The sequence below is a fragment of the Triticum urartu genome, chromosome 5A (assembly GCF_056163025.1).
Source record: "Triticum urartu cultivar PI428250 chromosome 5A, HENAU_Tu73, whole genome shotgun sequence".
In the NCBI taxonomy this organism is placed as follows: Eukaryota; Viridiplantae; Streptophyta; class Magnoliopsida; order Poales; family Poaceae; genus Triticum; species Triticum urartu.
Genome location: NC_141877.1, coordinates 443165891 through 443190172, shown reverse-complemented (window position 1 = coordinate 443190172; position 24282 = coordinate 443165891). Strand labels below are relative to the sequence as shown.

General features: G+C 50.8%; 3 protein-coding genes and 1 pseudogene across 3 annotated transcripts; all 4 read right to left on the bottom strand.

Moving 5' to 3' along the window:
- Positions 1-6542: 6542 nt before the first annotated feature.
- LOC125556155 (uncharacterized) lies at positions 6543-7233 on the bottom strand. Its single transcript, XM_048718940.2, has one exon. The coding sequence runs from the start codon at positions 7163-7165 to the stop codon at positions 6854-6856; it is 312 nt and encodes a 103-aa protein (XP_048574897.1). The 5' UTR covers positions 7166-7233; the 3' UTR covers positions 6543-6853.
- Positions 7234-10004: 2771 nt separating this feature from the next.
- Positions 10005-10854, bottom strand: LOC125509551 (calmodulin-like protein 30). Its single transcript, XM_048674540.2, has one exon. It carries the CDS (start codon positions 10692-10694, stop codon positions 10143-10145), a length of 552 nt encoding a protein of 183 aa, XP_048530497.1. The 5' UTR covers positions 10695-10854; the 3' UTR covers positions 10005-10142.
- A 153-nt stretch (positions 10855-11007) lies between these two features.
- On the bottom strand, positions 11008-17580 carry SCO2 (protein disulfide isomerase). Its single transcript, XM_048674539.2, has 3 exons — positions 16936-17580; positions 16713-16839; positions 11008-11335 (listed from the first exon to the last, which is right to left on the bottom strand). The coding sequence occupies exons 1-3, from the start codon at positions 17377-17379 to the stop codon at positions 11262-11264; spliced, it is 645 nt and encodes a 214-aa protein (XP_048530496.2). The 5' UTR covers positions 17380-17580; the 3' UTR covers positions 11008-11261.
- A 4703-nt stretch (positions 17581-22283) lies between these two features.
- On the bottom strand, positions 22284-23380 carry LOC147971826 (uncharacterized; annotated as a pseudogene).
- Positions 23381-24282: the final 902 nt, after the last annotated feature.

Genomic DNA, 24282 nt, shown 5'->3' with positions numbered 1-24282 from the left:
TGATCCATCACGGCTACAATGTCCTCAAGATGTCGGGAAGTGGCGGGATCATCACGGTCCGATGTGAAGAAAGATATGCGGTGTGCTTCCTCGAGCGTGCCTTCCAAGCTGCAGCAATCGACAACCCTGATAGTAAGGGCGAGGGCCCTTCTGAGGCCATCCCCAAGAAGAAGCAGTTGCGCCGTGCAGGACCTCAGGAAGGTGGCGTCACAGCCGGAGCCTCGTCAGGATCAGTGCCCGCTCCAGGGGCGCCTCCCTGCATCGCATAGGAAGGCCCGCCCGGCGCCCTTCTCGGGCAGGGCTCGGGGGCTTTCTTCTAGAAGGCCTCAGACCTTGCCCACATCACGAGGGAGGCGTTCGGGCACCACTTGGAGGCGTGCTTCGCGGCATGTTTTCCTCAGGAGGGCACAGGGCAAGGATCGCCCACCGATCAGGAGTTCATCACCAAGACCACCCAGGAATTGCAAGACGCAAGGGCCATGTGCGGCGACCGCCGCTCACGAGGCGTAGCTTCCCGTCCAGGCGAGGATGCCAGGCTGCGCGTCTGCATCGACGTTCCAGGGCTCAACAGGGCCGCTTCTCAGGAGCTTTTCTGGCCTTCGCGCGTGGGACGTTGCGAGGGCCCACCGCACAGCTACGTTCACATGCCCTTTGGCCTGCTGAGCGTATCGTCCGCCTACCAGCGTAGCTTGCGGCACATCCTAGCGGCTCAGGAGGCCAGACACCATGCCGTCCTGACAGAGATGGAGACGCTCCTCAAGGAACCACCTGATCCCCCAGAGCCTCCTGAGGCTCAAGGCCCCGGTGGCTCGTGAGGAGCAACCCCCTTCGCCGCGCATCTTGAGCTGCCCCAACTCTCCTTCGTCAACATAACCAGTTGACATCTTTTCAAGTTCATTTAGCTGGGAGCGCCCCTCGGGCTGCATCATTCCCAGGCCGCGTGGGCCCGTTCCTGTGGCATGTATCCCTTTTATGTCTTTAGCTTACCTTGTTGGGAGCGCCCCTCGGGTTGCATCATCCCCAAGCCGCTCCGGCCTGACCCAGTGGCACGTATCTCCCATGCACTTATTTAAGCATGCTACTCTCATGTTTAATCTACCTATGATTACTACTTTCTCAATCGCCACCCATCATGGGGACCGCGCGCCGGCCGTCTTTCTTTAGGACCCTTCGCGTGAGTAAGTTGAGCACGGCGTCCGTGCTCGGGCCCGTCCCTGCAGCGTCAATAAATCCAACGGTTGGGCTTTGTCTGGTGGGCCTGCCCCGTTTACATCACCTCCTGGGGCCGTTGGTGCTTGTATTTCTCACGCGATAACCTCAGGAGATTCGTTTGGCGCAGGTTGTCTGACCACCTCGCAGGACAAACACAGCGAACAAGAACCAAGACCAGGCGCAACCCGCCTTGAGATAGGGCCTCGTGAGTCCCGCGCTGGCTCACGAGTGCCCAGATACACCTCGTCTAGCCCTGTTGTGCAAGCCACATGTCAGGGCGGGGCTGTACACGCCCCGGGGGCTCTCCGCAGAGGGAGCCCCCCTCCCATGCACAAGTGGAAGCACCATGCTCCGCGCTGGCAGTCGACACTGCCGAGGAGCGGCTAGGCCCATGCATAAGCGGAAGCACTATCCTCCGCGCTGGTGATAAACAACTGAGGGCGGCTCCACGGTCGTACCAACCTCAGGGAGCCCCAGAGCTCAACGTCCGGCCACACGCAACGCCTTCCCTCGGGAAAGCCGTGCGAGGGGGCTGGGCACGGGGGCTGCGCTCGGGTCACGCCCAAGCGTACGCCACCCAGCCAGGTCTCCCGGACCTGGTCATCATACGCCCCTCCCGAGCCAGGCCTCGGCGAGGGCAAAGGTATAGAGATTGTTTGCACGTCAAGGGGGACTCCTGAGCATCGCGACTCGGGAGCCTAACTGGTCACGTAGCCCCTCACTCCTTGGTCCGTCCTGGTCTTCGGTCGGCCCAATAGCAGTTGAGGTATGCGCGGGGCCGGGCTCTGCCGACGTAGAATGTCAACCTATCCTCGTGTATCCTTCCTATAAGCTGTTTGCACGTCAAGGGGGACTCTAGAGCATCGTGACTCAGGAGCCTAACTGGTCACGTAGCCCCTCAATCCTTGGTCTGTCCTAGTCTCCGGTCGGCCCAACAGCGGTTGAGGTATGCGCGGGGCCGGGCTCTGCCGACGCAGAACACAAAGCAAATAGGAAGAAAATCGCAAAATCTCGAAACAAATATTATAAGGCATATTGTTCTCACAATATCAAATAAAAGTTTAACGCCTCCACGAGGCCTGATGCATATTGCAGGAATGAAACAGGAAAGCAGCCGCAGGTCACCCCTGGACACCGCCATCGCCTGCAGAAGGTGCTCCTCCCTTGGTAGCGTCGCCTTCACCCGCACCACCAGCCGCAGGATCGGTGGCATCGCCGGCCGAGGGCGCAAGGACGAAGCCGCGAAACTTCTTCAGCAGGGCCTCTACCTGACCTTTCACGGCTGCGGCGGCGGCCGCACAATGTTCATCAGCTACAGGCTCCAGCAGCTCGTTGAGACGAGCATTGGGGTCGCGAAGGTACAGATGGCTGAAGACACGCGTCAGCGCAGCTGAAGAAAGGACACGAGCCTCTGCGTCAGCCATGGGACCGATGCCCTCCACGACTTCCTCAAGCGCCTTCACCAAGTGGGGAAGCAGCTGAGCAGGGCCATCCTCGTTGGTGGTCAGCGGCTTCTCCAGGCCCTTCTCGTATAGTGACTTCAGCGCCACGCTGGACCTCTTCTCAAGAAGCGAGAAGGACACGCGGTCTTCGGCCAGGACCTTCGCCTTGGCGTCAAACTCGGCCTCCCTCGCCTTCGCCTTCTGCTCCAGCCCCTCCAGTCGACTGCGCTCCGTGGCCTGCGCTTCGTCAGCTCCCCCAGCTCGGCGTCATGGCCCTTGATGGCGTCCTCCCGAGCCTTCATCTCCTCCTCCCTCACTTCGCGGTCACGTGCTTCTTTTGCGTGCTCGTCGTGCAGCCTCTTCAGCTCGCCCTCTAGCTCTCGGCAGCAGTCACGGGCGGCCTCGGCATCCTTCAGCGCCGCCTCGTGATCGGCCACAGCTCTGGCGGTGGCCTGCTTCTCCTTCTCGGAGGCCGTCGTGGCCTGGCTCAGTGACACTCGAACTGCCGAGTCAGAGTGAAGCCAGCCCGAGGCCAGCTCCAGGCGCCCGACCACTAGGTGCGGGTCCGCGCCTAGGAGGTCTTCCCGCAGCTTAGTCATCCCCGAGAAGACACGCTCCAAGACTGTGGAGGAGGCAGAAGAACTTGGGGCCAAAGGTGCAGCAGCAGGAGGAGGCGACATCGTTACCAGAGCCTGGAAAATCGAGGGCTCCGGAGCCCTTGGGACCTCATCAGCAGAGCCGGGTGTTGGCACTTCCGGAGCCAGCGGGGCCACGGGGGCTGATTCATCCTGCCGATGCTCCTCTTGGCCTCACGAGGGCGACCGGGCTGGGGAGGTGCGGGTGATGTCGCCTCTCTTCTCCGCAGAGGAGGGCACGGCCGCGACATACTCCTTCCTCTTCTTCGCTAAAGACACCAGCCTGATCAACCAAGGGCGAATGTTAGAAAATGGCAAGCACAAGCAGGAACAAGACAAAGCTCGAAGCACTTACTGATCCACTGCGACATAGTCCACCTTCCGCTTGGGGAGCCTAAAACCCAAAAATGTTGGGGCCTCAGGAGTGGGCACACGGGCTCCGGGGGCACAATACGGTGCAGCAGAAGGGCCGGAGCCGGCCCCAGGAGGTGCCAAGTCGGAGGCAGCATCTCGAGAGACCAGCGACGATCTACCCCTCGTCGGGATGAGGGGCAGCCCCCTCTCCTCCAGGCGGGCGTCGGCCTCGGCGTCGTCTGACAGAGTGCGGAGGATGTCGGCCTTGCTCAAGGGGGAGTTCTCCCCCATCCCCTCGGGGGTCTCCTCCGAGTCCTCCTCCCCCTCTTCCTCCCCGCCAGACTCGTCAGAAGACACCTCCACTGGCTTCGGCGTTGTAGAGGCCCCAGCGAGCGCCGGCGGCACCAGCCCGCGCGCGTCAAAGGTCGGCCTGGAGGCAACGAATTGCTCCGAGTCCTTGTGATGGAACAAAGGAACAAAGGCGCTCGGCGGGTACTCTTGGTTATCCCCAACCAAGAGGCGCAAAACTGCAGTCAGCTCGTCATAAGGCAAGGCCACCGGGCTCAGACGAATCTTGTCTTCTTCATCCCCAAGCTTCCACAAAGGGCGCGCGCGCCTGAAGTGGAGCAACGCGCAGCGCCAAGAATTCCTTCAGGAGCATGGCCCCCGTCACCTTGGCTGCCTTCGCATTGCCCGGCTTCAAATCGATCTTCATCTGCTCCAGCACCGATGACGCTCGCTCGTCGGTGAGCTCTACACGAGACCACCCCTTGTCAGACCGGGGCGCCTCCGTCGGTAGTTCCAAGCGTGGATGGACGCACTTGGCACTCATCATGACCCATTTGGCCCTGATGTTGTCAACCCTCTTCCCGGTGTTCGAGATCGAGTTGGCCTGGCCGGCCACGATGAAGTTGGCACACCTGGAGATATGGCCGCCGGTGAGGCGGAGGAAGAAGAAGTGGCACAGCAGTGCCACGGACAGCATCACGCCCAGGTACACCTCGCAATAGTAGGGGAAAATAGACAAGAGAAGAATGGAGTTGGGATGGAGATGCAGCGCCTGTAGCCCGAAGTGGTCGAGGACCTCGAAAAAGAAATCAGAAAGGGGGGAACTAACCCGGCGGCCATGCTGCTCGTGAAGAAAGGGAAGAAGGTGCTTCCCTCAGGCTCCGGCTCGTCGGAGGCAAGCCGGAGCTCCGTCTTCCCCCTCTTGTTGCTCTCCCCCGCCGTCAGCAAGCGCGTGGCAACTAGGTTCTTCTCCGTAACGTTGGGCGCATCAAGGGCTGGCTCGAACCAAGCCGGCGCCGAGGAGGACTTGACCTTGTGCGGCGCCATTGGTCGCGGATGCGGAGCAAGGTTGGAACGGATCTGGAGGTTTCGACGGCAAGGAGCGAGAAAGGGGACCTGGAGCAAGGCGAGGAAGAAGCAATGAAGGTAAGCACTGTCTGCGCTAGCCTTTTTGTCAAGTCGGGTAGTTGCCGAGGCAGCATGGGGAAGCGGAGACATCCGCGTCCAATCAACCACCATGCGTCAACCGAGGTCACAGGTTTTTGGCGCCCGCGGCGCTCCGCGCTTGACCTTTGGCTTCGCCTCGAAACCAAGTCCGAGCGCGCCTTGGGCCCGGGGGCTACTGTCGGCGTTCTAGGAACGGGGGTCCCCAGACTTGCCTGCCTGCGGCCCACACGTGGCTGAGCTGACAGGCCCGTACGGCCCATCTTCATCGGCAAGGCATTCAAGACCCTCGCGAAGGGGCCAAGCCTCGCGAGGCGGACGACGCAAGACCTCCTCAGGAGCGGCCTCGCCAGGCAGGCTCACGAGGGGCGGAGAAATTAAGACAAGGCAAACCTCGCGAGGTACTCGTGACGTGAGCCATGACGATCGAGACCAGGCGGGCGCCAGCGCGCGCAGCGTCCTTGTTCCCTCTTTGGTGCTAGGGGGCAAGCGCAGGCGCGGAGTACCGAGGCATCAGGCAAAGGTTTCCATATCGGTGCAACGAGACCAAGACCAAAAGGACGGCAAGATGGAGGTCACCGTGGAGCCCAAGACGGCGTCATCACCAGAGCCTTTTGCAGGCGAAGACCGCTTTTGTCCGGATAAGCTGTACTAGTTGTCCCCTTTTAAATTGGCCGTTGTTGGCTCCCTTCCCGCTCAATATTTGGGGAGAGGACCAGGGCCTATATAAGTACAAGTAGCCACCATAGTAGAGGCGACCAACTGAGAGAGAGAGAGAGTGAACTCATTCAGAGGCATCTCACCCATATAAGTTCGCCAAGCACAAGAACACCTCAACCTCAGGAGGTTGTTCTTCCCCTTGTACTGTTCATCATCCGCCCAAGAGGCAATCCACCACCACCACACTGGAGTAGGGTATTACACCACAACGGTGGCCCGAACCAGTATAAATCTTGTGTCTTTGTCTTGCGAGTTCGTCGAGTTCGTCTGCGAGACCTTAGAGAGTTAGGGCGTGGATCGATAGGGAGGAAACCTTCGCGCGCACCCCAGTGTTTGAATCTTGAGGGTTTTGCCGGAACCCGTAATCCGACATTATCTTTTAGAAAAATTTGAACAAAAAATACACATACATCCAAAGGTACATGGGTGTAGATTTTTAAGATGAGATACAGTAAAAATGAGAGCTATAGAAAAAACAAATATGTGGCTTTTCATCGCATATACTGTTCATTCTCAAACTCCATCATTTTTAACTCGCAATTCAAGGTATTTGATCATTGAATTTTTCACATATACATTTCATCCACGTATATGTATATTATTATTTTCAGAATTTATTGAAACTAAAAAGTTTGAATTTTGAATTTTCCAAAATTATGGCCTCCATGGAGCTGGGCCTCCAAAACGCCCTACTCCTTTTTCTGCTATAATTTGGAGAAAATAATACTGTACAAGTTTCTCAAAAAAAAAATATACTGTACATTAGATCAAACATACACATATTATTCCATGCATGCGACTGCATAAAGCGAGTACTACAGCACTACTCCTTACTTGCGCTAAGCCAGGCCTGCACCTTCTATTATTTCCGTGCACGGGCTGCAGCTAGAGAGAAAAAGAAAAGAAGACAGAAATAAGGTTCACTTTCCGCATCTGAGACGGCCTTATTCTAGCTACAACGGCCATCTCGTGCGCGCCATCACGTAGGTCGAGCACGTAGCTACTGGACCGGACTGGAGGAGCCGATCTGCTCCGTTTCTAGCAGGCGACGATCCGGAGGCCGAGGCTGGTGCGCGCGAACTCGACGAGGCCGTCGATCTCGCTGTCGTCGATGTACCCGTCGCCGTCGGCGTCGGCGTAGGTGATGCCGCTCCTGCTCCTCCGCCGCGTGAACCGCACGCGCAGCGCCCGCATGGCGCGCCGCAGCTCGTCGCGGCTGATGCGCCCGTCCCGGTCCGCGTCGAACCGCCGGATCCACTCCTTGAACTCGTCCGCCGTCATGTCGTCGCCGGCGACGCACCGCTGCAGGCTCATCCTCGACGGCTTCAGGAAGCAGTGCAGAAGCGACATTCGCGCCAAACTGCTAATGTGCTTCCACTTAATATGTGTCGGACCGAGTGGGTGAGCCTGTCTGCACTGCCTTGGTGGCGCTTATATATCCGCGGACCGGCTCCACGGATCCGTGGGAAGAAATAATGGACATGGATATGACGAGATGGATATATGCGTCCCTATCTATCTAATGCCTGCCACCCCCTCTAAATTCGGATTCGGATTAAAACACGGAGAGTTTACAGCAGTACATAAACTTACGCCCAAATGCTATGTTGACAGATAAGTTAGCAACGACTAGCTAGCTCCGGTGATTTTGTTGTGCAAGTAGATAATGGACGCAGACAGATAAGAGATAACCATCTCGAGAATTAGTGGAGCGAAGAATATATGGACGCATACGAAATCGGTTGGAATAATATTGCTACTGTAGATCATATAATTGAACGGTCGTTGAAGGAATCAAGAATCGGTGGCACGTGGAGTGGGCAGGAAATGGCTACAGATAGCCCAGAATCGTGCAAAGGCAAACAAATAACTACCGGCACATAAGATGCGGATCTGTGAGGTGCAGCTGAGTGTTGCGTTACACGAAAATCTGACCTGATAACCATGCAAAAGATGGAACTGGATTCCTGGACCATGCGTCTAGGCATGTATCATATCGTGTCGAAGATTCTTCGGGTTTTTTCGAGGAAAGGAACCCACCAATTTCATTCGCGAAATTGAAGCGTCTTATATACATCCGCGCCACCATGAACAATCAAAGTCCAGGCACATCCGCACAGGACCCCCAAAACTGAAAACCCCACTGCGGTTTCTGAAAAACATGAAAACGTAGCATATCATAAACATAACTTCCAGGCTCTTCTCCAACTTACAGCAGGTACAAAGATACTAAACCCCACTGAGGGAGTAGTACTCTACAAACAAAGTTATAGCCTACATGGCCACTCCATCAAAGAAAAATTCCATTATCAGCTCACTATTCATCAACCCCTACTGAGCGAATCTAGCAATCTGGAATCTATATTATGTTTACAACAGGTACAGAGACATACTCCCTCCGTTCGGAATTACTTGTCGCCGAAATGGATGTATCCAGATGTATTTTAGTTCTAGATATATCCATTTCCAAGACAAGTAATTCCGAACGGAGGGAGTACAAGCAAAGCTATAGCCTATAGGTATGCCAATGCCACTCCATCAAAAAAAAAAATTCACTCCTGCTTATCAGCTCACTATTCATCACCACCCACCCAGACACACCTCGTCCAAATACATATTCCCTCCGTCCCATAATGTAAGACGTTTTTTGATATTAGTGGAGGGAGTATGTACGAAAACTAGGGTAATATTTCTCAAGTTTGTCAACATGCATTAGTCTATTTTGAATCCGTTGCAACGAGAGTGAACCTTCTATCTCGGCCAGTGTAGTTCTAAAACCAATGCACTCATTGAAATTCTCACGTTTAGCATTGATACCTAAAGCTACACTAGCTACATTCCACAGATATTTAGGCAAGAGAAAAGAAAAGAACAAATGCTCCATCGTTTTGTGATCCCCACAAAGCTAGCAAATGTCAGAACAATGCCACCCCCATTTCAAGAAATTATCCCATGACAGGATTTATCTTTTATCACCAACCAAGAAAACACCTCTAACTTCGGTGCCAACTTGAAGGCCCACACTTGCTTGAAAGGGAAGTCGACTCAACTGAAGCGAGAAAATCCCAAACTTAAAATCCTTGATCTACCCTTCAGTGGCAGAGCTAGACGAAGATGTCGAGGGGGGGCCAAAGAGAAAACATGCATGCTTGGGGGGAGCTAATTAGTACACTTTCTTGTATTTAAGATCCCAAAATATATTTTTCTTCGGTAATTATATCAAGGGGGGGGGGGGGGGGGGGGGCACAGCCCCCCAAAGACACACATAGCTCCGCCGTTGCTAGCCTTCTAGCTTGATCAGGCAGAGTTGACAACCGCATGTCGTTACCTTGTTGAAGGTGTTGGTTCGAAGATCTGCTTCAGGGATGATAGCCCTTGCTTTGACAACTAGTTGGACCATCCAACTTCGGCTTGCGAGCAGTGATTCCTTCTTGAAGACGTTGTCTGGAAGTGTTGCGCCCTCTGTCTATTGCTATATTGCCCGTTGGTTTGATAGCAGGATTTTATGATATTGTTAAGATGATTTTTCTATATGGATGGCCTCGAGTTTTTTAGTTTATTTTGTAAGCCGGCATGTTCGATGCATGGGAGTTCATCCTCCTTGAAAACAAAATGATTTCACATTTCACTTGTCAACATACTTGCGAATATAGCTAGCTCCTGCAGGCTTTGCCACATTGGCAGTGTCTCGAGTCTTGGGAATCTTCTAGTAAATCTCAAAGCATCAATACCCTGCGAAATTAGTTTTCTTACAGTAATATTATGGTTCAGAGGAAGACTGTATAAAACCTAACAAATCTTTGACGCAAAGGTTTGTGTCCTATCCATGCATCCTCTCAGAATCATGTTTTTTACCATCACCTACAACCCTTTGACAACAGGAGTAAAAGTATATATTTGACTTCCATGATATCATGTCGGAAATGTGAACGAGAAGCTAATGATTCGCATTTCTTGTATAACCACTTACACAACAAAGTGTTTCATGATCAAACACAGTAATTTCCGTCAGACAGTAACTAAACTCCACATGGTCGAAACTTTTCTACTCTACATGGTCAAACCACAGTATTTCTAGGTGCAATAATTGGTCAAAAACTTCGAACATGAGCTTCACGCTGCACTTTGAACATATTTATGTTGCATTTCTTGGCCTTATTTCCAACAAATAGCCTGTCGTATGTGCTGGTTAAGCTTAGAAGCATAGGGGCGTTTACTTTATTTATTCTTCCTGGTGTTTACATGTTTCAGTTTATGTTACACGCAATGGAGACGAGCTAAACCAGCGTTGGCACCAGACGTAGGCTTTTGCTTGACCCACAAATGTTTACATCCTCTTCCTCGGGCGAGTCATCATGGCCATGAAGTCATCCATGTCCACGAACCCGTCATGGTTCCTGTCGATCTCCTTCACCATCCTCCGGCAGTCCTCAAGGCTGCAGCTGTCCCCGAGCCTGCGCAGGACGTCCATCACCTCCTCCGCGGTGATCTTGCCGTCCCTGTCCCTGTCGAACACGAAGAAGGCCCGGCGTATGTCGCCCAGCTGGACGCCGTTCCTGTGCACCTCCATGAACTCCTCCAGGTCCATGTACCCGTCCTTGTTGCTGTCGGCGGCGCAGACCATGCGCCGCGCCTCGCCCGCGGCGTCCGCCTTCTCGAACCTCTGCAGGAGCACCTGGAGGTCGCTCCTCGAGATCCGGCCAGGCTCGCCGGCGATCTTGTCGAACACCTTGGCCATCTCCTCCTCGTCAGGCTTGTACATCATCAGGTCCGACTGCTGCCGGTCCCTGGCGGACAGCAGCCGTCCGGCCGGCCGGGAGGGCTTGAACCGGAGCTTCGCTAGATTGTATTTGAAGGTCAGGATGCTCAGGTGCGACATGTTGCAGATGATTTGCTGCAGCTCCCGACAAATGATGGAGAAGGCTATAACTGGTCTGTCCAGGCAGCTTCTGCGTGCCCTTGATGAAGGTTTATAGGTATTGTTGTGTGCTAAACAGAGCTAAGGTGGCCGGAATACAAATGCCTGATAGCTGCAGAAAGTTGCAGAAGTTGGGATTCCTCTCTAGAACTTGCACTGAAAGGAACCTCGAACCAAAAAAGAGGGCAAAGATGGACCAGATAAACATTGCAAACCAAGAATCTCATCCAAGCTGCTCGGTGGGGCAATACATGCCAAAAGGTTCCTTGAGAACTGGTCCAAAGCGATTTCTTATATTTTATTCTTTCCTTCTTTGTGAATTTTCATCATACATCTGTAAGTGAAGAATAAGAGCGTGTACAATAACTAGACAGAAAAGAAAAGTTTACAATGCTTAAAGAATGGCATCCTGTCCTGTACCGTGCCTGAAACAGAAATTGTGTAGTGAAAAGAATCACATGTAGTAAACACAATCTATTCAACGCCAGTTAATAAAATTACCGCCCCCAAACAGACAGCACCGACAAATTATGGTGGTCTCCCATTGTCTAACTCATCCAGATTTTCAGCTCCCTCTCGGTATGTAATTTTCCGAACATAGCCTACAAAACAAACAAGATGCCATCCAATAGGCACAAAAAGAAGTCAGCACCTAGATCTCTTTCAGAAGGAATGTACTGAATGCCATAGCAGGAAAAAAAAAAAGGATCATGGTATGAACAAGATGTCAAGAATTTATCCCCACAAGCTCTACTGGAAGGTCTTATTAGCCTGAGCTATTTACAGTTCCATGACAAACAAAGCCTACACAATCTGGCAGCATCAGCCAACAATCATGACAACTACCCATCCACTGGCCAAAAAGGAATACAATTATGTAAGACACCTCCAGGTCATGTGCAGATCTCATCAGGAGCTTAACCTTCCATGTATCAGCCTATCAGGTCAGAATAGTTGCAGTACTAGTTGTGGTCGTTATTAGTTAATATCACATTACAGTTAAGTACAACATTTGATGCATTTCAGGGTTCCGCTAGAAAACGAAAAACAGCTGAGTAATCTGATGACATATCAATGCGTTGTGGTTCAGATTAAGACAGGCACCCCCTTCCCCCTTGTACCTTTTAGCATTTTTGCACCTTTTCCAACATCTTCGATAGTCCGTAGTATATAGCATAACCTCCCACTACCCTTGGTTAGGCTCAAGGAATCTGGATTCTGTAAACAAATTCAAGAGCCAGAACAGGTGGGGATGCACTATGAATGAAGAGATCGTGGATCCTTCCAGATTGAGGTCGACGTCGGCAGTAATTGGCATGGACACAACATGGCCTTGAGAACTGTCGAGTTCCATATGTGTGGGTTAACTAGCTTAGATTTGACGAGCTGGTCGAGGACTCAAATCCAAACATAGCTTTTCTTCCGTCTAATCAACTTCCTATCCAAGTTCCCACTACCCGAAAATCCCAAATTCACACTCCCCGTTCTCATATTTGCTACTTTTGCTTTTCTGCTCGTTTCTAGGTTCTTGGGCGCTTGCTAGTGAAATTAGTTGTACAATAATCGGCAGAAGATGTATGGGTAGCCATACTACCTAATATCACAATTTTGACTTTTGAGAAGAATGAATATGTGCAGTAGGTGGGGCCTCTATTGGAGGGTTTGTATAATAGCGTGTGCCATTCTTGATATTTCTTTAGCTTATATGCAATTTTATTATTAATCAAAATACATGTTGGTAGGAACCAGATCCCTACCAGGGCGTGGTCTCAGATTGTAGGGGTGGGAGGGATGGAGTGGAGGAAGGCGTGGTCGCCGGCTCTGGGGCGCCGTCGTTGCGTGCGCGCGCGAGAGAGAGAGCAGGGCGGCGGCTAGGGTTAAGTCTCCCGGCTCCCTAAGGAAGCCGAGCAAATATGATTGCTTCTTGCTTACCCCCAAAACGGGTCCTTACACGAGTTTATATAATCCTCCTAATAAGATAATTGGGCTAAGCCCCTAATAACGATGTGATAAACTGGGCTAAGCCCCTAATATGCCGGTCATAACATCTCTCCCCGCCTGCACAAACAGCTCGTCCTCGAGCTAGACTAGAAGGCGAGGAAGATCAACGGTCGCCAAACACCTCCGCGTCAACTGGGGCGGGCTGGTCGCCGAGCCCGGCGGCAGCGGGGTCCTCCTCAATGTAGTCCGCAGCCTCCAGGTAGAAGAGTCGTGGGCAGACGTGGCCCGGTACGTAGGGCTCGTCGCAATTGAAGAACAACCCTTGGCGGCGACGCTTGAGTTGCTCGGCCAGGGTGAGCCGGCGGAACGGACGTGCCGCAGCCGCGGCGAGGGGCGCCATGGAAGCCTAGGCAGGCCGACCCTGCGCGGGAACTTCCGGCCAGGGTGGCGGGCCCAACGGCCCGGGGCGGTGGCGCCTGCTGGATGGCCACCGCGCGACACTCGAATGAGCGGCCGTAGTACATGGCCGTCTGGAGGTCCTGTGGCCCGCGCATCTCCACGTCCACGCGGATGTGGTCCGATAGACCGCCGACGAAGAGCTCAGCCCGCTCACGAGCCGAAATGCCTGGGGCGTGGCCGCCAGTGCCAGGAAGCGGTCGGCAAAGTCTTGCACCGAGGTGAGGAATAGAAGACGGCCAAGCTCCGCCAGATGGCTCCCGTGTATAGGCGGACCGAAGCGCAAGAGGCACAAATCGCGAAAGCGCTCCCATGATGGCATGCCGCCCTCGTCCTGTTTGAGGGCGTAGTACCACGTCTAAGCGGCTCCTTGGAGATGATACGAGGCGATCCAGGTGCGGTCGGATGCGAGCATGCGCTGTCCCCTGAAAAATTGGTCGCATTGGTTGAGCCAATTCAGGGGGTCGACGGTGCCGTCGTAGGTCGCGAACTCCAGCTTGGAGAATCTCGGCAGCGTTTGGACGTGGACGACGGGCGGGTGCGCCTCGTCAGCACGAAGTAGCGAGGATAATGGGGTCGAGTGGGCGGGCATCAAGGTGCCGCCCTGGAACAGGGGCCCGTCGACGCTGGCGAAGGGCTCGGCGGAGCCTGAGGACCCACCAAACTGCATGGCCGGGTGCGTCGCCGGCGGGGGCAGCACGTGCGGCCCGACCGAGGCCGTCCTGTAGACCGGCTCAAGGGACCCAGCGAGCCAAGCCGGTAACGGAGACGGCGACGGGGGAAACCGGACCTGGTGGATGGGCACCCCCGGGCCCATCGTCGGGATGCCCAGGGCCGCGGTCGCCAGTGACGGCGGCTGCAGCTGTTGCCCCTGCTGCATGGTGGAGGCGCCGGGGTTCGTCACTGGTGGCAGTTGCTGCGGGGCGTCGGCGACGGGGTCGCCGAGGATGGCGGCTGCTGCGGTGGCGAAGGGCACAGGCGGCTGCGGCCCATAGGATCTTGCGAGGAATGTGTAGATGCCCGTGACCGCCTGGGTGAAATCCCGGATGGCAGCCGTCATCTCCTTCAGGGTGAAGACGACGGGGACGGGCGCGGCGGAGGTGAACGGCACCGGCAAGAGCGGGGCGCTGGTCGTGGTGGCCATCGGGGCGGTCGTCGCGGTCGGCAGCGGGAGGGTCGGGGTGGGTGGCGGCGAGGACATGATCGCACCGAAGCTATCTGATACCAAATTGGTAGGAATCGGATCCCTACCAAGGTGTGGTCTCAGATTGTAGGGGTGGAAGGAGGGATGGCGTGGAGGAAGGCGTGGTCGCCGGCGCTAGGGCGCCGTCGTTGCGTGCGCGCGCGCGCGCGAGAGAGAGAGAGAGAGAGAGGGAGAGAGAGAGAGAGAGAGGGAGAGAGAGAGAGAGAGAGAGAGCAGGGCGGCGGCTAGGGTTAGGTCTCCCGACTCCCTAAGGAAGCCGAGCAAATATGATTGCATCTTGCTTACCCCAAAAACGGGTCCTTACACGAGTTTATATAATCCCCCTAATAAGATGATTGGGCTAAGCCCCTAATAACGATAAGATAAACTGGGCCATAACTAACTGGGCTAAGCCCCTAATATGCCGGTCATAACACATGTCTTATCTATGTAAAATATAAAATTACAAATAACAAGTGGCATTCAAGGCAATTCATTGCTTTTAAGGCTAAAAAATCCCAGATCAATCCTATTAAACAAAAAAACTAGAAATTCCTTCAATAATAAGGAGAAAAAAATATCTTGACTCCTTATTTTGCTGGCACAAGATTATAATGTGCAAATTGATCAAGGGAAAAAGAGAACAGATAGCACTTGTTTTTCATGGGGACCAACTTATAAGTTATTACACTGGGGATGGACAAAATCTAGATATTACAGGTGTTACATTTGTACAAGAGATACAATTATATCTAATAAAGATTCATCAAATATAGAGAGTATTAGTTATAATAAAAACAATTATATTTTCAGCGGCATGAGAGGTGTAAAAATTGCGTGAGAAATTCTTTTCTTACTCTTTAACATACTCCCTCTGTAAACAGATATAAGCATTGTTTTTAAGGCGTCCTGCCTTGGACGCTTAGGCGATAAGGCGCCCTGGCAGCACCTTACAAATATGCCCACCTTAGGCGCTTAGGCATCACCTAGGCGCTAGAGCAGGTGGTGCTTGCCTTACTGCCTTATAAACAATGAATATAAGACATTTTAGAGACTTGTGTCAAGTCTCTAAAACGTCTTATATTTGTTTACAGAGGGAGTACAAGAGATGGGGAGAGTCTGTAGAAAAACAAGGCTCGTAGGATGGGAACTGGTGACATGCTATTGTTTTCAGTGGTACCACTGGGGTGAAGGGGGTGTTGGGTGGGGGTGGGGGAGGGTATGGAAATAAGAGGGGTATGTAACTATGTATACAAAGAAGGTGCATGAGGTATGCAGGAACCCAGATGTGCTTGTATTTATTAATTTCTTTATAAGATAATATTGTCATGTCATGCAAATCAAAGAGATCTCCATGACCAGGATGCACCTTCGTAGATTGGAAAGACAGATAACATCTGCCAGCTATCTGTCATTAACCATAATGTCCACAGAATTAAGTGTCAGATGTTTTGCTTCATTGTTATAACTTATAATCTCTGGCAGATTTCTCTATTTTCTTTGGTTTTGTAGAACACATTTCCACGATTGTTCTTTTGTTGGAACATTGCTATATCATCGGTACATCCATATATGGGAAATGCCCACATCATACGGTTTACATTTATGTAAGATAGATTAGAAACCTAGTTATTCCTGAATAGATACGACAGACTAATGCATATTGATTCTAGGCTAACAGAAGCCCCAGTTGCCTCATAATTGACTTGTTATTCATCTACATGTCAAGAGCAACATAATTGTGGCACTGTATGTAGTTTTATGCAGTACCCAATCTCACCAAAATGTGGTGTGTTAAATATAGTCATTTGATTTAAAAAATTAAATAAGCTGTCATCAGTATTACGACCTCTGCTAGGATTGCAACTAAGATGCTTAACTCAGGTTCAGCTTACATCAGGAGTATAGTGTTTATTGTGCACCAATTATTGGAGTATCACAAGTTTTCTTATGAATCCTTAGTTGGCTCTCGAGCACCACAAAATTTATTGACATCGCTGCAATTACCCAAGGACTACTGATCCAGTTCTACATGTGAGTTTTTCTAATCACTGTAGCACCAATGGTTATATGCACGATCATCGTGAACTTGGTGTCATTGCTATATCAGAAATATTTATAGTATTGCTTCTGCAACTTAAAAACAGAGATGGAGGTTCATATTTCATAACCACAACGGGCTTCCACCAGTGACAGCTTTGCTGCCGGTCAAGGTTGTACGGCAAATTATCTTTCCGAAATAAGAATTCATCCCCGCAAAAAAAAAAGCCTTAACTCAAGCTAAAGCATTAACTTCTAGCAAGATAGCAAGCCTTGCTATCTCCCCTTCCTTTGGCCTGTGCTATTCCTAACAATAAGAACCAAGGCTGAGTAATGAATTGAAGACCAAGAAATCTCACCAATGCCAGCGCATGGCACACACGTGCAGATAGTCTCCTTCCCCTTCTTCCTGAAGTAGGTCACCAGTCCCGACCCCTGGCAGCTCCGGCACTTGCCCGTCCACTCGTACGAAACCATCTTGCATTCCTACAATCCAAAGCCACACAAACAAACATCTCAGAATTGGCACCATATCCAACCCCAAATTACTCGAAACCACAGACACCGCAACCGAGCACCCACATCGATCTTCACGTCGCAGCTGAGGCGGCGGTCGAGCTCCTCCCGCGACATCGGCTCGGTCCCCGGGATGGTCAACGGCATCGGGAGCGGCTCCACGTCGTCGACCAGGTAGCTCTCCTTGTCCCTGGACCAGCGCTCCCACCACCTCCTCTTACGCTCCCCCTTCTTCTCCTCGGCGCCGTCCTTGGCCTTGACGCGCACGCCGGGGTCGCGCGCCGCAACGCGCCCGCCGGAGGTGGAGGGGTCGGAGTCGGCCGGGCGGCGCGGGCGGAACCATTCCTGCGGCGAGGCGGCGCCGGTGGTGTTGGCGGCCGCCGGGCGGGGCGGGTGGGGGCGCCGGTGGCGGCGGGGGAGGGGGACGGCGGGGTTGCTGGGGCGCAGGGAGAGGAGCGGGGCGGGGTTCGGGGGATTCATGCGCGCGGGGACGGGGTTCGGGGGACTCATGCTCGCGGGGACGGGGTCTGCGTCTGGGGACACGCGGTCATCGCCGGCGACGAGGCTGGAGTGGGGGACGGCGAGGGCGAGGAGGGAGGGTGAAGGGTGGAGACGGCGAGCCGGGGGGAGATATCCTGGCAGGGAGGGGATGGGTCGGGTCGGCCGACCGATCGGGCAACGGGCTGGCTCGCGGACGACCTCGGAACGTCCCCGGGCTTTGCACGGCCTGCAATCGAACCGTTTCCGGCAGATCACACTACGCGGTCGAGCTCCACCCAGCCAAACGTACCGGCAACCGTGGCCAGGTTCCAACCCGACGCGTGTAACGGTCGCGGTACTTGGCGCTCGGGAAATTTTACAATCAGGTCCGTCCATTTTGCAATCAGGGCCCCAAAAAAGACAACAAGAATACAATTGGATCCTGAAGCGATCAATGACCTCGCTAGAGCCGTCCTATGGCAAGGAGAAGAGGGACTTACATGTGAAGGTTGAAGAAGAGGGCATCACGAACAAGCTAGCGAAACCACTAGAGAGGTTGTTGATCCACCCTAAGCATTCATTACAGCTCGCCGGGAGGAGGGGGTAGCTCCAACAACAGAGGTTAAAGCAGTGTAAGAAAATCTTGACGAATAAGCACTAAATCCGTCTTGTTTTCCTAGGGCTTATTGGATCTGTGAGGGTAAGAGCTAGACCCGCCACATTCCCTCCTTCCACTACCCTCGTTACGGGAGGACAGCTCTAGGTACCCCTAGATATGGCGACCGCTCGAGCTTATTAATGAAACCATCACTGGATACACCTCTAGGAGTAGCAGTCCACCACGAACGATGACCTGAAGTAGACGGCCACCACATGGTGCAGCTCATGAACATTGGTGCCAAGCTCAATGCAATAGCCTCTGAAGCTAACCCTAACCTCTGATCATGAACACAATCATGCTCTGTCAGTAGTTCCATTTATTCTTGAGGACATGGGAGAAATCTTGTTATAAGTAATCATGTGAAGTTGATTTTCGTTCGATGTTTCAATGATGTGTTATGTCGTTCTTCCTCTAGTGATGTCGTGTGAAAGTTGACTACATGACACTTCATCATGTTTAGGTGTAGGGGGAGGCATTATGGGATTAGTTTGTTGATGATGGGTTGTGGGAGTGACGGAAACCTAAACCCTAGTTTATGCGATGTTTCGTAATGGGCTAATTTGGATCCTTTTGTTTAATGCTCTGATTAGATTTATATTAATTCTTCTTTTGTAGTTGTGAATGCTTGCGAGAGGGGGTAATCATAAGTAGGTAGTTTGTTCAAGTAAGAACAACACCTTAGCTCTGGTCCACCCACATAACAACTTATCAAAGCAATGCACACGAGTCAATGAATCGTGGTGAACGTAACTAGATGAAACTCACGTGTGTCCTTGAGGACGCTTTAATCGCTCTAAGAAGTACTTTCGGCTTGTCCTTAGCAACAATAAGGGTTGGCCCCCCTTGCTGCACCTTGCTACTTTTGTTACTTGTTACTTGTTACCGATTATCTTGCTATCAAACTATCTGTCAAAACTATCTTACAACACTTGTAGAGAATACCTTGTTGAAAACCGCTTATCGATTCCTGCTGCTCCTCGTTGGATTCGACACTCTTACTTATCAAAAGGACTACGATCGATACCCTATACTTGTGGGTCATCAAGGTCATTGCTGGGGGGTGAATCGCTCTTGGTAAGTGAAATTTGGTTAGTGAACATTAATTATATGTGTTGAACTTTATCCTCACTTGTTACTATGGAAGACAATCCTTTGAGAGGTTTGTTTGGGGTATCTTAGCCTTGAACACAAGTGGAAGAGTTGAGCCTCTACATACTGAAAATATTTATTATGAAATCCTTCTTGGTATTTTTCGAAAATTGCATGTTAATCCCTATGCAGAAGATGGAACAATACATCTTGATATGCACTTAATCTATTTGGATGAACTTTGTGATTATTCAAGCTTGCAAGTCTATCGATGGATGAAGTTAAGAAGAAATTATTCCATTTATCTTTGGAGGGAAAAGCATTGGCATGGTATAGGCTATTGGATGATTTTGATTCATGGGACTGGAACCGATTGAAGCTGGAATCCCATCATAAATTTGAAGGAAATATGCCCTAGAGGCAATAATAAAGTTATTATTTATTTCCTTATTTCATGATAAATGTTTATTATTCATGCTAGAATTGTATTAACCGAAAACATAATACATGTGTGAATACATAGACAAACAGAGTGTCACTAATATGCCTCTACTTGACTAGCTCGTTGATCAAAGATGGTTACGTTTCCTAGCCATAGACATGAGTTGTCATTTGATTAACGGGATCACATCATTAGGAGAATGATGTGATTGACTTGACCCATTCTGTTAGCTTAGCATTTGATCATTTAGTATGTTGCTATTGCTTTCTTCATGACTTATACATGTTCCTATGACTATGAGATTATGCAACTCCCGTTTACCGGAGGAACACTTTGTGTGCTACCAAACGTCACAACGTAACTGGGTGATTATAAAGGTGCTCTACAGGTGTTTCCGAAGGTACTTGTTGAGTTGGCGTATTTCGAGATTAGGATTTGTCACTCCGATTGTCGGAGAAGGTATCTCTGGGCCACTCGGTAATACACATCACTATAAGCCTTGCAAGCATTGTGACTATTGAGTTAGTTGCGGGATGATGTATTACGGAACGAGTAAAGAGACTTGACGGTAACGAGATTGAACTAGGTATTGAGATACCGACGATCGAATCTCGGGCAAGTAACATACCGATGACAAAGGGAACAACGTATGTTGTTATGCGGTCTGACCGATAAAGATCTTCGTAGAATATGTAGGAGCCAATTTGGGCATCTAGGTTCCGCTATTGGTTATTGACCAAAGAGGTGTCTCGGTCATGTCTACATGGTTCTCGAACCCGTAGGGTCCGCACGCTTAAACGTTCGTTGACGATAGTATTATATGAGTTATGTATGTTGGTGACGAATGTTGTTTGGAGTCCCGGATGAGTTCACAGACATGACGAGGAGATCCAGAATGGTCCGAAGGTAAAGATTCATATATTGGATGATATGGTTCGGCCAAGGGGTCAGGCCCATGGGGCTATAAGTCGGTGCAAAAGGAGTTTTGCGGAGGCCAAACGCCGGAGACCCTGGCGTAGGATTGTGGCGTTTGGTCCTGGAGTCCGAGTGGGACTCTTGCCTTTCAGGTAAACCCGACTTTGAGGAGGCTTTTGCTCCAAGTTTCGACCCCAGGGCTCAACATATAAATAGAGGGGCAGGGCTAGCACCAAAAACACATCAAGAAACACCAAGCCGTGTGCAGGCTACCCCGTCCCCTCTAGTTTATCCTCCGTCATAGTTTTCGTAGTGCTTAGGCGAAGCCCTGTGGAGATTGTTCTTCACCAACACCGTCACCACGTCGTCGTGCTGCCGGACCTTATCTACTACTTCGCCCCTCTTGATGGATCGAGAAGGCGAGGACGTCATCGAGCTGAACGTGTGATGAACGCGGATGTCATCGAGCTGAGCGTGTGCTGAACCCTTGATATGTATGAATGTGATGCACCAGTATCAAGACAAACGATTGCAGTAAATGACTTAACCAAAAACTTACCTATTACTGCATCGGGTTGCGCTTCAATCCCTTCCACGCTAACGTGGTTCACTTGTCCCATGTTGAAGGGGTTGGGCTTCTTCCCAGAGCTTCCATTGCCATTTCCATTGTTTGCTTCGGAACATTCTGTGGCATAATGTCCATTCTTCCCGCACTTGAAACAAGTAATGTGACTTAGATCCTTCTTGGCGGGCGTTGCGGGGTTGGTATGGTTCTGGCCGTTGCTTCCTCCATTACCGTTTGCATTCCTAGGGCCACTATGGTTGTGCGCAATCCCTCCATTGTGGTTGTGACCTCCATGGTTATGTTAAAGGGGTCCTCCCGAGTTTGGGGTAAAACGGGGTCTCTGCTGAACTCTAGAATTATACTTCCCGTGTCCATACTTCCTCTTATGGTTGTCAATCTGCTGCTGCTTCCCTTCAATCATGAGAGCTCTATCTACCAACTGTTGGTAGTTATTAAAAGTTGCTACCATCAACTGCATGCTCAGCTCATCATTCAATCCTTCCAAAAACTTCTCATGTTTAGCTGCATCCGTAGCAACATCATCTGGGGCATAACGTGCTAGCTTGCTAAAGTCATCCACATACTGGCCAACAGTGCGTCCTCCTTGGCGTAAGTTGTGAAACTCACGCTTCTTCATGGCCATAGCTCCTGCTGATACATGGGATGTGCGAAAGGCCTGCTGAAACTGGTCCCACATAATAGTGTCAATGGGATAGGTGACAGTGTAATTCTCCCACCATGCTGCTGCGGGTCCATCAAGCTGATGTGAGGCAAAACGCACTCTTTTTGCATCTGTGCATTCTGCAATGGTCAACTCCCTTCCAATCTTGTGGAGCCAATCATCTACCACTATTGGCTCGGTGCTACTGGAGAACACCGGCGGATTTAGCCTTAGAAATCGGGCAAAGTGATCAACAGGTGGTGGTGGTGGTGGGTTGTTGTTATTGTTGTTGTTCCCCTGATTCTGATTCTGGACTAGTATCTGCATCAAAGCATTCTGCAGCTGGATCAACTGGGTGAGCTCCGGTGGGAAAGCAAATCCATTGTCGCGCCTTGGAGGCATCTGATGGGTTTAGAAAAGATGAGAAAACAGAGTAGAATGGGGTCTAGGGGGAAAAACACTACCCATATGCACATGAGACAAACACAATCATATCACTTCAATCAATTCACAAGGGCATACCATCGGTCTAACTAGCGTTACAAAAGTGCTCGGACTATACTATATACATGGGGGATACTACTACTGTTATGGTGGCCGACTACAAAAATTGATCGGTAGAAGACTCCATAATATCTACTCCAGCTTCATCAAAAAAGTCATCATCGCTATCGTCGGGGTCCGAGTCGGTGTCGTCGATGATGATATAGTTCTCCGGGCAGGTGGAATCGTCATCTTCTCCTCCTGGTGCGGGGTCTCCCATGATTACTCCCAGCTTTCTTGTCAGATCGTCATTCTTCTCCACTAGTACGACGATTTCCTCCTCGTAATCTTCGTGAGTAGCCTTGAGTTCTTCCTCCAGCTCCGTGATCCTTGTCATTGCCTTCTTTAGATCTATCATGCCTGCGCACATCTGATTCTCCTGGCGACGAATGTGCTGGTTTAACTCCTAGATGAAAGCGGCAATAGATCTATCCTTCCTGGTGCTGATCATCTCCCATTGTTCATCTCGGCGGCCACAAATCTAGTAAATAGTATCCTTGAGATCCTTATGGTAAACTTCTCCAATGCGTCCCATGATGATGTGGGCAGCCATACTCTTGCCTAGACTCCAGGTGGGTGCGTCAAAGGAAAACTCTATGGGCGCGGTGACTGGCGTGAACGTCCTTTCTGGAATTTGAACTTGGATCATCCAGCGCTCCTCTTCTGGTAAAGTGGCATTGTAGGTCCCGGTGAAGCTTGGTATTTCGATGTTCATGTACCTAGTGACTTCCTTCAAGGGTCGTCCAAAGGGGGTGTCTTCGTCCGGTTGTGCAAACTTGTTCCTTGCATCCGTCATCCTAAAGAGTAGAAAATGGAGAGGTGTCAGAAATGAGAAGAGAGTAGTGATCTAGGGTTTTTAGCTTAGTGGTCGTGTCCTACAGTCAGCATGTGCTCTGATACCATCTTGTAGCGATCAGACCTCAAACAGTCCGATCTCTGTGCATCAGTGTCATCCCTGGATCGGTAATGCTGACACGCATAGTACTTGAGGATTTATAACAGAGTAGCAATCACACACTTATTACATAGAATGTCTCAAAAGAGAACATAAAACAATAAATATGGCTTAAGGCCATCTAAATCGATAACAACGGAAGGCTTGGAAGATAACGTGAGTCCATCAACTCCAACGGCATCACTGAGTGAAAGACAACGACCTATATGGCTCCTTACCCGTCATCTGAAAAGTATGCAACATGATATGTTGTAGCCTGAAACGGGTCAGCACATGGAATATGCTGGCAATGTAACACAAGAGAAAAAATGAACAGAATAATGGCTATCACTACATGCATATATGGCTGGTGGAGGCTGTATGTTTAACATGTTTTGCGAAAAGCCAATTTTTTCCTACAACAAAGGAATAAATTTTATTTAACTATCATGGTAGTTGTTAAACATTGAGAAGGTTCCTCCAACTCAATCCCATTTAAACATCATCATTAACCCAATCAATTTAAATTAAGAGTGATGAGATCCACATGATAATCCAAGAACTAGATACTCAAGATGTCCATAACCGGGGACACGGCTAACCATGATTAGTTTATACACTCTGCAGAGGTTTGCACACTTTTCCCCACAAGACTCGAATACATCCATGGTCGTAGATTTGAGACACAGTGTTTCTGAAGCATTAACTCTCTACTCTGGGTAGACTATACCACCTACAACCCACTACATCTGCTAGTCTACCTCTTCAAGAGCTTCACGCAACTTACTCAACTATGCTAGAGCCCATAATAGCTTGTGGTTGCACACGGAAGTTTCTAGCATGAATAATCTTATGATCCCTTTGAGTCTGGGTGGCGGGCCATAGGATGATCACACGGGTCCTCCGGGATATCCTAGGATAACACTGGGTTCTCCAGGTGCCCACAAGCAATCCACCCAGAGGTGTATTTATGCTGCCACCTTAAGTTGAACCATTAATTAACAAACTCACCACTGTCATGGATACTCTGAAGCCCAATCCATGTCTACGAGCATAGCATAGCAAATATAAGCAACGTAGAAGTAACTCCCATAGGTTTGATAATAAACATGTGAGTAGGTAC

Bases quoted from the DNA above. Each gene is read 5' to 3' on its own strand.
- LOC125556155 (XM_048718940.2), bottom strand. From the start codon at position 7,165: ATGTCGCTTCTGCACTGCTTCCTGAAGCCGTCGAGGATGAGCCTGCAG.
- LOC125509551 (XM_048674540.2), bottom strand. From the start codon at position 10,694: ATGTCGCACCTGAGCATCCTGACCTTCAAATACAATCTAGCGAAGCTC.
- SCO2 (XM_048674539.2), bottom strand. From the start codon at position 17,379: ATGAGTCCCCCGAACCCCGTCCCCGCGCGCATGAATCCCCCGAACCCC. The intron at 16,840-16,935 runs GTGGGTGCTCGG...TTTGGATTGTAG, and splicing joins GCTGCGACGTGAAGATCGAT to GAATGCAAGATGGTTTCGTA. The intron at 11,336-16,712 runs GTGAGATTTCTT...TTTGTTTTGTAG, and splicing joins TGTGCCATGCGCTGGCATTG to GCTATGTTCGGAAAATTACA.